This window comes from Oncorhynchus keta, chromosome 21 (genome assembly GCF_023373465.1).
Source record: "Oncorhynchus keta strain PuntledgeMale-10-30-2019 chromosome 21, Oket_V2, whole genome shotgun sequence".
Taxonomy (NCBI): domain Eukaryota; kingdom Metazoa; phylum Chordata; class Actinopteri; order Salmoniformes; family Salmonidae; genus Oncorhynchus; species Oncorhynchus keta.
In genome coordinates this window covers 5,587,604-5,601,634 of record NC_068441.1, presented here as the reverse complement: position 1 = coordinate 5,601,634, position 14,031 = coordinate 5,587,604, and the positions used below count along the sequence as shown (strand labels likewise).

Genomic DNA, 14,031 nt, shown 5'->3' with positions numbered 1-14,031 from the left:
ATAGTGCAAAAAAAAAAGTAGTGCACTATATAGGGTGTGATTTAGGACACATTCTGTCATGTCATACTCCAGTGCAGAGTCACACACACATGAAGAGTTTCTTTCCAAAACACACATCCATTTTCAGAAATGTTGGCAAATTATCTTTTTGTTTTTAAAGAACTTAGTGGAAAAAGCATAATCTCTAATCATGGCATGGGGTTGTTCAATGACAGACATGTACTTGTTTGAAATCTATCATTTGACGGTTCATTTCAGAGACAAATCATTTTTTATTTTCTTGGCCAAACACTATATTTCCGGGTCAGAGAGATAAGTAGCAGTGCTCGGTTTTGCAGTCAAATGTAACACATAACTACTTTTTTTTAAAGAACTGTACAAATTCTACATTTTACATTAAATTAATCGATACAGTAATATCAGATCTGATAAAATATTTATTTGACCTTTGAGTCATTTAGCAGATCCTGTTATCCAGCGCGACCTACAGTAAATGTATGCATCTTAAGATGACTAGGTGAGACCATCACCTATCACAGTCATACACAGTATACATTCCATTAAGGCTAAACAATAGATGGTGTGTTGTACATTTTATTACACACCTAACATGTAATAAAAATCAGAGCGTAATATTTTACATTTTACACACAGGTACCCATAAGCAATCACAGCTGGTGTAAAAAAAATATTTAAAAAACACCATGGTGAACACCAAATATGAAACATTTGTGGATATAGCGTCATATGTAGGATGCGGAGTGTGAGATTTTTGTATTTTGGAAACAGCCATGCAAGTCCAGCCTTGTGCTAACCACAGATCTTTGTTACTATGGCGACAATGATATAAAGATAATTCCACCTTTCATTCTTTTTTTTTTTTTACAGCCAACTGACAGAGGATGTTTGCAGATGTTACCACAGAAAGAGAGCCCCTGTAATGTGGCGAGTGAAGCCTGATGATGTCAAACTGTTACAGTACACCTCGATCTTCCTTTTTTACATTCCAAATTCTCTTTGAATGGCTCTTACTGTAATCATGAAGCTGACCTTGCATTTTTAGTCATTTAGCAGATGCTCTTATCCAGATCGACCTACAAGAGCAATTAGGGGTAAGTGTCTCGCTCAAGGGCAGATCTACAGATTTTTAACCGAGTCAGATGGGGATTCTACCTTTTTTCTTTTTGTTACTGGCCCATCGCTCTTAATGAAGGATCCTTGTATTCCCATTCAGTCTTTATCTGCCATTTGGCGTCACAGAGCCAATTCATGTCTTTCTTTCCAAATTGCTGGGTTTAGCTTGGGAGGGGAGTGACATTTCAGAGAGGGAGATATGTTCTACTGTTATAAGCACTATATTGAATAGCAACCCCATATCAAGTTCTGCAGTGGTTTTGGAGCCGCACGTTCCAACTGTATGGCTTTTTTATAGTTTTATTTTGTTGTTTTTGTACAACCCATTAATTGCGACCGTCTCGTGACCCTTTAACATTTAACTAAAAGTGTAGTGCAAATTAACTGATGACCACTTACATATTGTGTCGGTGTGCAATAATATTCATGCCCGTGTCCTTCTCGTAAGAATGCGTATGTTCAGCAAACCTCCCGGTCTGTTCGGTCTGTTCTATGTGTCCATGTACTGTGGAACTGAAACAAAGTGGATCGTTTAGCGCCGCTACACCAAGCAAGGACAACGCTGGGTGAGTGGGAGGAAGTAACTTTATCTGGGCTTGGCTGTAGCAGCAGTGGTGGAAATAGCTCTGTTTTGAGGGGGCAGGACAAACGTTGATATCAAGGGTGAACAGTCAGAAATGTTCTCTGTGTAACCCACAGCATCCCTGTAATGTCACTGCCTACTGACAATGCAAAAATCCTACTGCTGTGTCCAGATACACAGCAGCGATGGTGGTCTTGATAGATGTGATAAAGAGATGGGCAACTTTGAAGGCGGTGGGAGCCACACAAAAAAAAATCTGAACTCATGAAGGGCCACAGTTGATTGCGCGTCTGCGTACCCACATCTAATTTTGTGAAATTATTTCTACTCGTTTTGCCATGGAGCGGAAAGGAACATCTGCTGTTTTACAGCTAATTTCCTGCAATTGTACACATTTTGCCATAGGGTAGAGAAAAATGTTTGCAATTTCTAATATTATATTTGAGTGAGACTAACCAAATCAAATTGGGGGCCCCCGGCAAGTAAGTTTAGATTGCTAAATTTGTTTTACGGCCAGCTATCAAATTTTTGTAAGTCAATAAGCCCATGTCAGCTATCAATGATTTACATAAGAGAAACTGCTGATGCACAACCACATCTCATCTCGAAATTGCACCTTGTGTATTCTAACTCGCTTGAGTAACTTTTGGGGGAAATTGTTCAGAAGGCCATCAAAAGAGGTGGCCCACCCTTCAGTTGCCCACCCCTGCTGTAGACGTGGGTCATGTTGGTATGTGATGAGATTCCTAACTCCAGACATGAATTGGAAGGAAAGATAACTATCCCTTGTGTTGTGTGACAATTCAATACGAGAGGATTATAATAGCTAGGCTCTTGGACACAACTATTGGGCGATTCTATGATTCGTTCTCTGTGTGGACTATCTGTCTCTAACCTGATTCTCTCATCTCTGCTCTAGTTGCCTGAAGTGGGTAGTACAGTGAACTGAGAAATGTTTGACACAAACCGGAGGACTATAGCAAGTTCAGCTTTAGGTCTACTTATTGTTTCTCTTTCGTCTCTTAGGTTAAGTGGACATTGAGCTGGTGAAACAATTTACACCTCCAATGATTCTCCAAGACGTCAGGCCCAAGTGTTCTGAACATCATTACAGCCACTGACTTAAGATCGGCATAATTCAGAGATGGCGATCGTAGCCATCGTCTTACTTTAGATGGTGTCAATCCTATGCCACGTCCGTCCTTCAACCGATCTGTCTTGTAGGACGTGAAACTCGTCTTAAAAATACATTTTTAAAATCTAGATTTTGCTCATCCACTTAACACTAGTTCGTTATTCTGAAAATCACTCCGCTCTCCATTGCTGACACATTGAGCATGGTTTGCGTAGTAGCCACTAACCAAACAGCTGAACAAACTTGCACCAGCGTGCAGCCTAGTGTGACCTTGTTTGAATGGATACTTTCTAGCCTTGTTGAGAACCAGGCTTCCCTAATTTGAAAGCCTGGTAAAGTGCATTGTTGAAAGTAGCTACAAAAGGGTGGAAACCAGTGAACCCTCACAACACATCAAACCAATCAAATGCCTTGCTTGGGCAGAGCTTAAAAGGTGGCCATTAGTGCCATAGGAGCAACAGCGTGTGAGGATGGCTGGGAAATTGCAGAATAAAACCCCGTCAAAACAGTGACAAACACAACTCGCAACACCTCTTCTACAGGCATATGGGGGAGGGTTGAAATGTAACATCCAATCAAGATGTAGCTGCTGGAATCCAGCACATCATTCTAGTTGTTTCAGCTAATACAACATTTTCCAACAACGGGATTTGGAGGTATGGTTATGTGAGACTTGATACTTCCTGTCCCTGCAGCCTATTACACCCAGAGTCCCTCTCCCAGTGGTCCTCTGTCCTTACCCTAGGTGACAGACAGGTCCTGTCTTTCTCTGTCTCTGTGTGTTGCCTTGAGAACATCACAAAGTACATAGTTACACACCCCAGATTTGTCAGCCAAATGTTTGATACCGCATGAGAGCTGCAGTGGAACGTTGAATGGTTCCTATAAAGAGAGACCATTTGAATGATGTTATTTTGGAAGTTGGCGGTTTGTGAGACTGAGGAAGCGGTAGTAGTCAGTCATTGGCAGTGGGATGGCCAGTTGTATGGTGCTCTAATTACACTACTCTGCCAAGCTGAACCCAGACAATTAAGGAAAGAAAGACATGAAACGACAGACAAAGACTGAACAGGAATACAACGACCCTTCATAATGGATTATGATTGTAAATGCATGGTGGTGGGAATGGTTGCTTGTTAAGTGACTTCCACTTAAAGGCAGGCACTGTTTTATCAACCCCTGCTAAAGTAGACGAACAGGGGACAGACCTAGCAGCTTGATCTCTCTCTCTCTCTCTCTGCTATGCGTCTGCTTTAGCCTCAATGGAAACTGACACAGGGTGATGGAGATGGCGGGAGTGAGTGAGACTCATTAGCCACTAGTGAATATTGTGTGGTGTCTGTCTGTGTACAACCGGGCTGATAAAAGGGAATATAGATGACCTCAGAGCTCTGTGGAAGCTTTTGTTAAATGTAAAGGTCACGGCCAAGAAGCCATTTGAAAGTGACATTTTACAGATGCAGGGGAAAGAGGAGCATCTAAAAGGCAATTACATCAGTCCACGGAGATGCGTGGATGACGGTTATGGGTCAGCCAAATGACCACGGTCACCGATTTGAATAGGAAAATTCAGTGTGTTTAAGACACATTTTCTCCTTTCCTCCGCTCCTGACAGCATGTGCTGCTGCTGCAGGAAGGAGGGTGTTGCCTTGTTTGCTACAAAACCTTGCTTGTTTCAGCAAGGAGCAACAAAGTAGCATCTCTCTAACACAGCATGTCACCCACCTCCCTCAGTTTACACCTGGTGCTGTATTCAGCAAGAGAAATGAGCTAAGGCTAATTTTCTCATTTAGAATCCTACCTGCTGCTACCCAGCTGTGCTGCTGGCTGCTAACCCACAGATAAGAACTAGTATTGCTCAGACCAGGAAGGGAAGGCCAGGGGTGTATGGAGCCCAGGTTGGGGCCTGCGTTTCCCATCAGCTGACCCTGCTGCACACAACAGCACCACCAGCCCAGATACACAGCAGCATGCATCAGCAGATAGCCATGGCTACCGCCAAACCTCTCTCTCCTTTCTACTCATGCCAAGCAGGGGGGGGAGGGGTATTAACAAACACCTATCATTGAAACTAATCTCACGCCAGTGAGGAACCATGAGGTAGAGATCTGCACAGGACTGATTCATCCTAAGAAATAGGTTCAACCAGAGATTCAGAAGTGGCCATTATATCAGCCAAATATGCTAGACGTAATTTGAAGAGAGCAGAGTTGGGGAAGGACTTTACTTTTCAATACGTAGCTCAAGAGAAACTGAAAGAGTGCAATGCTTACTCACCACGGTAGCCTGTGCACGCGTTGTGGCTTTCATTTTTCATTGATTAGCATTTTTTTTTTTTGCGCTCCCTCCACTATAGTCTAATCATTTTTGAAAGTGAATTTCCTTGGAAAGATAACTGCCACGGGATTATCCGCCCACGCATAGGCAGCCTACTCTATTTCAATGAGACCGAATACAGTGGCAAGAAAAAAGTACATTTACACTACATTTACATTTAAGTCATTTAGCAGACGCTCTTATCCAGAGCGACTTACAAATTGGTGCATTCACCTTATGACATCCAGTGGAACAGCCACTTTACAATAGTGCATCTAAATCTTTTAAGGGGGGTGAGAAGGAATACTTTATCCTATCCTAGGTATTCGTGAACCCTTTGGAAATAACTGGATTTCTGCATGAATTGGTCAGAAAATTTGATCTGATCTTCATCTAGGTCACAACAATGGACAGTCTGCTTAAGCTAATAACACAAACCAATTATACGTTTTCATGTCTTTATTGAACACACCGTGTAAACATTCACAGTGCAGGGTGGGAAAAGGATGTGAACCCTTGGATTGAATAACGGGTTGACCCTCTGGCAGCAATAACCTCAACCAAACGTTTTCTGTAGTTGCGGATCAGACCTGCACAACGGTCTAAATTTTGGTCCATTCCTCTTTACAAACTATTTCAGTTCTGCAATATTCTTGGGATTTCTGGTCTCTTGAGGTCATGCCACAGCATCTCAATTGGGTTGAGTTCAGGACTCTGACTTGGCCACTCCAGATGACGGATTTTCGTCTGTTTAAACCATCCTGTTGATTTACTTCTGCGTTTTGGGGTCGTTGTCCTGTTGAGTCCAACTTATGTTGAGCTTCAATTGGCGGACAGCCTTACGTTATCCTGCAAAATCTCTTGGTACACTTGAATTCATTTTTCCGTCTGATAGCAAGCTGTCCAGGCCCTGAGGCAGCAAAGCAGCCCCAAACCATGATGCTCCCTCAACCATACTTTACAGTTGAGATGAGGTTTTGATGTTGGTGTGCTGTGCCTTTTTTTTCTCCACACAGTGTTTGTTTGTGTGTGTGCGTGTTCCTTTCAAACAACTTAACTTTAGTTTCATCTGTCCACAGAATATTTTGCCGGTAGCGCTGTGGAACATCCAGGTGCACTTATGCAAACTTCAGAGGGGCAGCAATGTTTTTTTGGGGGACATCAGTGGCTTCTTCCGTGGTGTCCTCCCCATGAGCACCATTGTTGTTTTACTTATCGTACACTAGTTAAAGATTCCAGGCATTTCTGGAAGTCTTTAGTTGACACTCTAGGATTCTTAACCTCATTGAGCGTTCTGCACTGTGCTCTTGCAGTCATCTTTGCAGGACGGCCACTCCTCGGGAGAGTAGCAATAGTGCTGAACTTTCTCCATTTATAGACTATTTGTCTTACCGTGGCTTGATGAACATCGAGGCTTTTATAGGCCACACCACTCGCGTCGCATGCATTGCAAAATAAATGTAGACATCCATGTTATTCAATTATTGCTCCCACGCTGCTCTCGCACGCCAACGAGCGACTGCATTGCCAAGGGCTAAAATAGAAATCAGTTCTATTTCTGACGCAGATCGCGCTGCAAGTCCTGCCTCTCCCATCTCCTCATTGGTTATACCCACGTGGGTGACTGAAGACGAACGAGGTCAGTGGCGGTAATGCACCTAATTTATGAAAGTTGCCAATGTATAGTCAAGAGAAGAAAAAGCCTGGAAGGAAGAGATGACTAGAAACGATTCGGTTGACCGTTTTATGTGTGGATTAATTGTCGGAGTAGAGGACCTTGTGCATTTCAGGTAAAATAACAACTCAATGTTTATATCCCAGGACAAATTAGCTAGCAAGTGCAAGCTAGCTAGCTAAATTGGCATACATGTTTAATTAATGCTTTTCGACCTGTCCCCAAATTAATGTAATTGGTTGAGTTTCTTTTGATATTTTAACCTGCGTATTGTGATCGCGTTTGGTGTGGGGGTACAACATTTATACATGATGGCGTGCAGCCAGTTTGGGTTCCGTGTAAGAGATACCTTTGTAACCCTTTCCAGCTTTATGCAAGTCAATCATTCTTCATCTTGGGTCTTCTGAGATCTTTTGTTCGAGGCATGGTTCACATCAGGCAACGCTTGTGAATAGCAAACTCAAATTTTCAACCTACACTGTGAATGTTTAAATTATGTATTCAATATAGACAAGAAAAATACAACTTGTTATTAGTTTAAATACACTGTTTGTCTATTGTGACTTAGATGAAGAGCTGATCAAATTTGATGGCCAATTTATGCAGAAATCCAGGTAATTCCAAAGGGTTCACGTACTTATTCTTGCCACTGTATGTACTAGGCGCATTTGATCTCGCACGCCAAACGACACTAATAGGAAAAAATGTTTCCAAAATAGTTATTTGCGGAGGGATAGGGTTCTACCTAGAACCTTTAACATCCAACAAACCGTTTTTGAAAGGCAAAGGTTCTACATAAAACAATATTAAATATTTCCCAGCATGCTCTGGGAGATTTTCTGAATTGATTGTCTTACTGTAATCTATTTTTGCATGTGCATTGATTGGTTGATTCATTTTATGCTACACAAAAATATGTTTTCTAAACTAATCCAATCTGTTAGTAATTGGATTTATTGCATCTGGTACTGAGATGGTGGTTCCAGTTTAGATGATTGAGGTAGTCTTAGTATTCAAGCTCCCCTACCCTGGCAGTTTTTCTGAATGCAGGTTGCGAGTGATTAACAATTCCACTTGTTGGATTTCCTAACTCTGGCTGGTGGCTAATAAGGCTGGTGGGTTCAATCTGTTCGTAAAAGGTTGTGGGAAGAACCCTCCAAAGATAAAAGGGTTCTCAGTATAACCCTTTTATAGACAGTTATAGGAAAACCTTTTTTAGATTATTAAATAGTTATTGGCAGAACCCTTCATAGGGGGTTCTAGGCATAACCATATACAAGGGGTTCTTTAAAGAACCCGAAAAATGGTTCCCCTATAGTTTTCCCCAAATTGTTCTACTTTGCACTTTTTTCCCCCTAAGAGTGTAGAAGAGGCATGCTACTGAAGTTGAAGCAGCAAATTCAAAGTGTGTGTGTGAATGATGCGACAAAGATGTGCTTTTACTACTGTTCTGACAAAATTATTTTCTTAGTCTAAATGCTTGAGTGGAATAGTGCCATTCACTGGTAACTTTCTCTGCTGTCCATTAACCTTTTCATACACTGCATAAAGGAGTGATTTTGTTATTGGTACCTTAGCAACCAGGATGATTTCTTGTTCTGTCTGTGTAGGCTCGAAACAGCAAGTAGCAGCAGTGTCCACTTGAATAATTGTTCAGCAGTCTTATGGCTTGGGGGTAGTAGCAGAGAGAAGTCTACGATTTGGGTGACCAGAGTCTTTGACCATTTGGTGCCTTCCTCTGACACCACCTAGTATAGAGGTCTTGGATGGCAGGAAGCTTGGCCCCAGTGATGTACTGGGCCGTATCTTAGAGACACAGGCTGTGAGAACTGGTTAAAACCTGCTTTTATTTGTTTAAATGCTTTAAGGGTGTATAGCTAATTACCCCTTATCTCTTTTGTAAACTTCCCTTCCTAGGAAGTCTAAACAGCTCTGTGTAGATTAAGTATATAAAGACAGTGACTTGTAAATTGGTAAGTTGGTGGTTGAAGATATCCCTCTAGTGGTGTGGGGGCTGTGCTTTGGCAAAGTGGGTGGGGTTATATCCTTCCTGTTTGGCCCTGTCCGGGGGTGTCCTCGGATGGGGCCACAGTGTCTCCTGTCCCCTCCTGTCTCAGCCTCCAGTGTTTATGCTGCAGTAGTTTGTGTCGGGGGGCTAGGGTCAGTTTGTTATATCTGGAGTACTTCTCCTGTCCTAATTCGGTGTCCTGTGTGAATCTAAGTGTGCGTTCTCTAATTCTCTCCTTCTTTCTTTCTCTCTCTCGGAGGACCTGAGCCCTAGGACCATGCCCCAGGACTACCTGACATGATGACTCCTTGCTGTCCCCAGTCCGCCTGGCCATGCTGCTGCTCCAGTTTCAACTGACCTGAGCCCTAGGACCATGCCCCAGGACTACCTGACATGACGGCTCCTTGTTGTCCCCAGTCCACCTGGCCATTTTGCTGCTCCAGTTTCAACTGTTCTGCCTTACTATTATTCGACCATGCTGGTCATTTATGAACATTTGAACATCTTGGCCATGTTCTGTTATAATCTCCACCCGGCACAGCCAGAAGAGGACTGGCCACCCCACATAGCCTGGTTCCTCTCTAGGTTTCTTCCTAGGTTTTGGCCTTTCTAGGGAGTTTTTCCTAGCCACCGTGCTTCTACACCTGCATTGCTTGCTGTTTGGGGTTTTAGGCTGGGTTTCTGTACAACACTTTGAGATATCAGCTGATGTACGAAGGGCTATATAAATAAATTTGATTTGATGATTTGAATAATCAAGTTACTCTCTGGCTTTATCCTGAGGGAGAACTTCCTTGCAATTGCTTGAATAAATATAAACTGGAGAATGAGCTCTGCCTGATCCTTGGAACAAGTTTGTCCTCCGCTTACCTATTGTATTGTTAACGCATAAAAATCAGAAAGATGACCATTTTCCAAATATTCTGTGGGATCCCAAAAATATTTTCAGCCCAAAGTCGTCTTTCTGACTGCCCGCTCCCACCCACAGCATGAAAAATGCAGAGCGCACTGCAATGATCTCTGTCTGGACCCACAAGTTCTGAAGGCATCCCATGGGAATGCAGCCCTCTACCATGAGGGCTTTCTACACCTTCAGAGTAAGGATTTATAAAACAATTGTTGCAGTTTTAAAGCATAAATGTACTTTCTGAAGGCATTGTAAATATTGAAACTATCAGTAGACATTTTTCTACATTTTGTTGTGTTACAGGCTGAATTTAAAATGTATTTAAATTGAGATTTTGTCACACTGGACTACACACAATACCCCATAATGTCAAAGTAGAATTACGTTTTCAAATGTATTAAAAATTAGATGCTGAAATGTCTTGAGTCAATACATATTTAACCCCTTTGTTATGGCAAGCCTAAATAAGTTCAGGAGTAAATGTGTTTAAGCAAGTCACATAAGTTGCATAGACTCATTCTGTGTGCAATAGTATTTAACATGATTTTTCAATGGATACCTCATCTCTGTAACCCACACATACTGTACAAGTTATCTGTAAAGTCCCTCAGTTGAGCAGTGAATTTTTAAACACAGATTCAACCACAAACCATGGCGGTTTTCCAATGCCTCGCAAAGAATGGCTTATTGGTAGATGGGTTTATTTAAATAAATAAAAATAAGCAGACATTGAATATCACTTGGAGCAAGGGGAAGTTAGTAATGAGGCTTTGGATGGTGTATAAACTCAGTTTAAACTCCTAACTCAGTTGCCGGAGAGGAAGGAAACCGCTCAAGGATTTCACCATGAGGCCAATGTTTAGTTTAATGGGGGGAAAAACGAATGTATAAACAACATTAATTACTCCACAACGATAGCCTAAATGACAGTGAAAAGCCTGTTCAGAATATAAATATTCCAAAACCTGCAATAAGGCACTGAAGAAATACTGCAAAATGTGGCAAAGAAATTAACTTTATGTCCGGAATACAAAGCGTTATGTTTGGGGCAAATCCAACACAACATATTAGTGAGTACCACTCCATATTTTCAAGCATGGTGGTGGCTGCATGTTATTAGTATGCTTGTCATCTGCAAGGACTAGAGTTGTGCTGGATAAAAATAAATGGATGAGAGCTAAGCACATGCAAAATCCTAGAGGAAAACCTGGTCCAGTCTGTTTTCCAACAGACACTTTGAGACATTCACTTTTCAGCAGGAAAATAACCTAAAACAGGCCCGATTTACAATTTTTATTTAAATCTATAGTCATTTTCAAGTCTAGCCATCTACCCATGATCAACACCAACTTGACAGAGTGCAAAGTTGGTGTTGTGCAAAGCTCTTAGACTTACCCAGGAAGACTCACAGCTGTAATCGTTGCCAAAGGTGATTCTAACATGCATTGACTCAGGGGTGTGAATACTTATGTACAGTATGAGATTTTTGTTTTTCATTTACAATAAATGTGTAAAAATGTTTTCACTTTGTCATTATGGGGTATTGATGAGTTAATTAAGAAACGATTTAATCCCTTTGAATTCTGGCTATCACACAACATGTGGAATAAGTCAAAGGGTATACATACATGGTATTCTGATTTAATCTCTTCAATGTGTGTTGGAAAGGAAAGGGTTAACACTAAAGAGAAATATCCAAAGGAGGATTTTCTTTGGCTGTCTCTGGGCAGATAAATCAAGCTAGCTAAATCAGGAACTCAGAAGCTAGATAGAAGGCATCTACCATTCAACTGTATTAGGGCAGAATTTTGAGTGACAGTGGAATCAACAAATCACATTTTGACGTGCAATGTGATTGGTGGGACCACTTTTACAAAAACGTATGGAAGGCCGACAGGTCGCAATAGCAAGCAGTAGTGTATTTTTCATAGCGGTCTAATTAGCTAGAGTTTGTTGGCTAGTTAAGTGTGTAGCGGCTGCAATGTGTGTTATCGGAGAGGATGTTAATTTGTTAGCTTCACCGTTTTCAAGATCAACTTTCAACAAGTAGTTCAGTTTCCAATGATCAGCATCTAAGGACCTTTCTTTTTAAAATGTGTATTATTATTGCAGCTCTTGATGTTAGCTTTCTCTTTGAAAACAAGGTTTATCGGTGAAACATTGAATTTAAACTTCTGAATGTGAAGGTTTTTGGTAATGGGAAGTGATTTCATTTTTTATTGGCACTATTTGTTTTACAATGTGTGCTTTTCCTACATTGAGTGTGCTGGTAATACTGTTGCTGTCACTTCAGCATCACGAGCCTGGCAGACTTTGTCACTTGTCGCTTTTGGTAATAGTGTGATAGTGATGGCGTACGGCTACCATGGGTTGTGTAAGCACTGTGGTTGTTGTTGCTGTTAGTATTATCTGTGCAGGTGCTGTCTCCGTGTGAGTGGCAGCCCGAAGTTTGGCTCAGCCTCAGCCCCGTTTTGATTTATTTGGTGCATTAAGCGATGTTTCTGTTATTTTTCACAAGGTCCAATAGCCACAATTCGCCACAGTCTCACACTAATCACTCTAATCACTCAAAACACAAATACACATAATGATGATTACTGTTCTACTTTCCACTCAAACACACTTTGGGACACACTCATGTACAAACATGCAAACACCCACGCTGGAGGGGGAAAATGATATGGCTCTATGCTAACAGCTCAAGTGTTTTGCCAATCAATTTCAGCTCCACAACAAATCCTGTGCTTCAGACTCGCTCCCTATTTGCCTAGACATTACCTGAAAGCAAGAGTATTGCCTTTCCGTCTCTCTGCCCCAATGGTTTGCTCTTTTTGATGGGGTGGAATAACCTCTGATAAGGCGCTACTACTACGTGAAGACCAAATGAATAAGAGTTCCTACACGACAAACACACACTGACCATAAATGCTTACATACATTCTTGTAGGAAGGCCATTCTGTTCCCTGCAGGGGGTGTGAGGAGCAATACTTGGACACTGTCTCGGACCATCAGAGTAAATCCTTTCAAGCAGTCAGCTTATCCCTCCTGGTCTCCGTAGTCTCCACATTTCTTGGTTCTCTGGCCACCGTGTCTGTCAGCTTTGTTTGCCTGTGTTCAGCACCACGCCTCTGAATCAAGCCTCTGCAAATAATCTAAAGTGAAAACTGACTATAACCACAGGCTTGGGCCATCAGTGGCAATTACCCAGGATTCCTCACTCATCAGGAGCTTGTTAGAAAGGGCAGGGCTACAGAGATGACAGGAAAAGCAGATCAGACCTCACCAGGCCGGATATATCCTCTCCCTATCCCTGCCTCCGGTACTCCGCTATAACCATGTCTCTTCTGAACCATAGTACTGCGCGTACTGACAGTATTGTATTGATAACGTCCGGAAAACACCAGCCAATTGATCTACTCATTAAACTAAATAAGAGGTCCACTTCCATCGAGTCTGAGGTACATGGTGAACTGAAGCTGAGCCACACTCATGTTGTCGTTCTGTCTCTGTTCTCCCTTCATTTACAGTAGGGTTCCCAACTGGGAGATTTTATTTTTGCCCCCCACAAGTTTTCTGAGAATGTATTTATTTTAAATTTGTAGACATAACACTGGGAGGAAAAACCCCAGCAAATCAGCTCCAAGTTATTTTTTATTTGGGAAATCTGTTCTAAAGTATTCCCACTCATAATAGAGATAGATATAAGATTGTACACAAATGTAAGCAAGGTTTGAAATGATTTAGTCAAATGTATTATGTTTGGGCTTCTTGCGGTCAATTTGCAGTCTTTAAAAAAAATATATGATATTTAACTAGGTAAGTCAGTTAAGAACAAATTCTTATTTACAATGACGGCCTACTGGGGAACAGTGGGTTTAACTGCCTTGTTCAGGGGCAGAACGACAGATTTTTACCTTGTCAGCTCGGGGATTCGATCTTTTCCGTTACTGGCCCCAATGCTCTAACCACTAGCCTACCTGCCACCCCAAATTACAAATGATTTGTAATTATGTTTCGGCCCCCTGACCATCCGCTCAAGAAAATTGTCCCTCGGCTGAATCTAGTTGATGATCCGTGACTTACGAGCATGTGTGTATTTAAACCCCTTGACTTTTTCCACATTTTGTCACATCACAGCCTTATTCTAAAATGGATTAATTAGTTTTTTCCCCCTCATCAATGTACACACAATGGCGCCGGAGGAGATAGGAGCCCGTAAAACGGCAGCTAACCAATTTTTATATTTTTTTAATTAACCTTTATTTAACTTGT

General features: G+C 41.7%; 1 protein-coding gene across 2 annotated transcripts in view; it reads right to left on the bottom strand.

Annotated features, from left to right (window-relative positions):
- Positions 1–14,031, bottom strand: part of LOC118399830 (guanine nucleotide-binding protein G(i) subunit alpha-2-like) — a 162,653-nt gene that overhangs the window by 100,940 nt on the left and 47,682 nt on the right. The window contains exon 1 of one of the 2 annotated variants that reach the window (XM_052473254.1): positions 12,696–12,783. The exons of the other annotated variant lie outside the window; for it this stretch is intronic. Coding sequence (XP_052329214.1) covers positions 12,696–12,768 — 73 coding nt within the window. The 5' untranslated portion in view covers positions 12,769–12,783. Of the gene's footprint in view, positions 1–12,695; positions 12,784–14,031 lie in introns of those variants that run through there. 2 annotated transcript variants of the gene reach the window in all.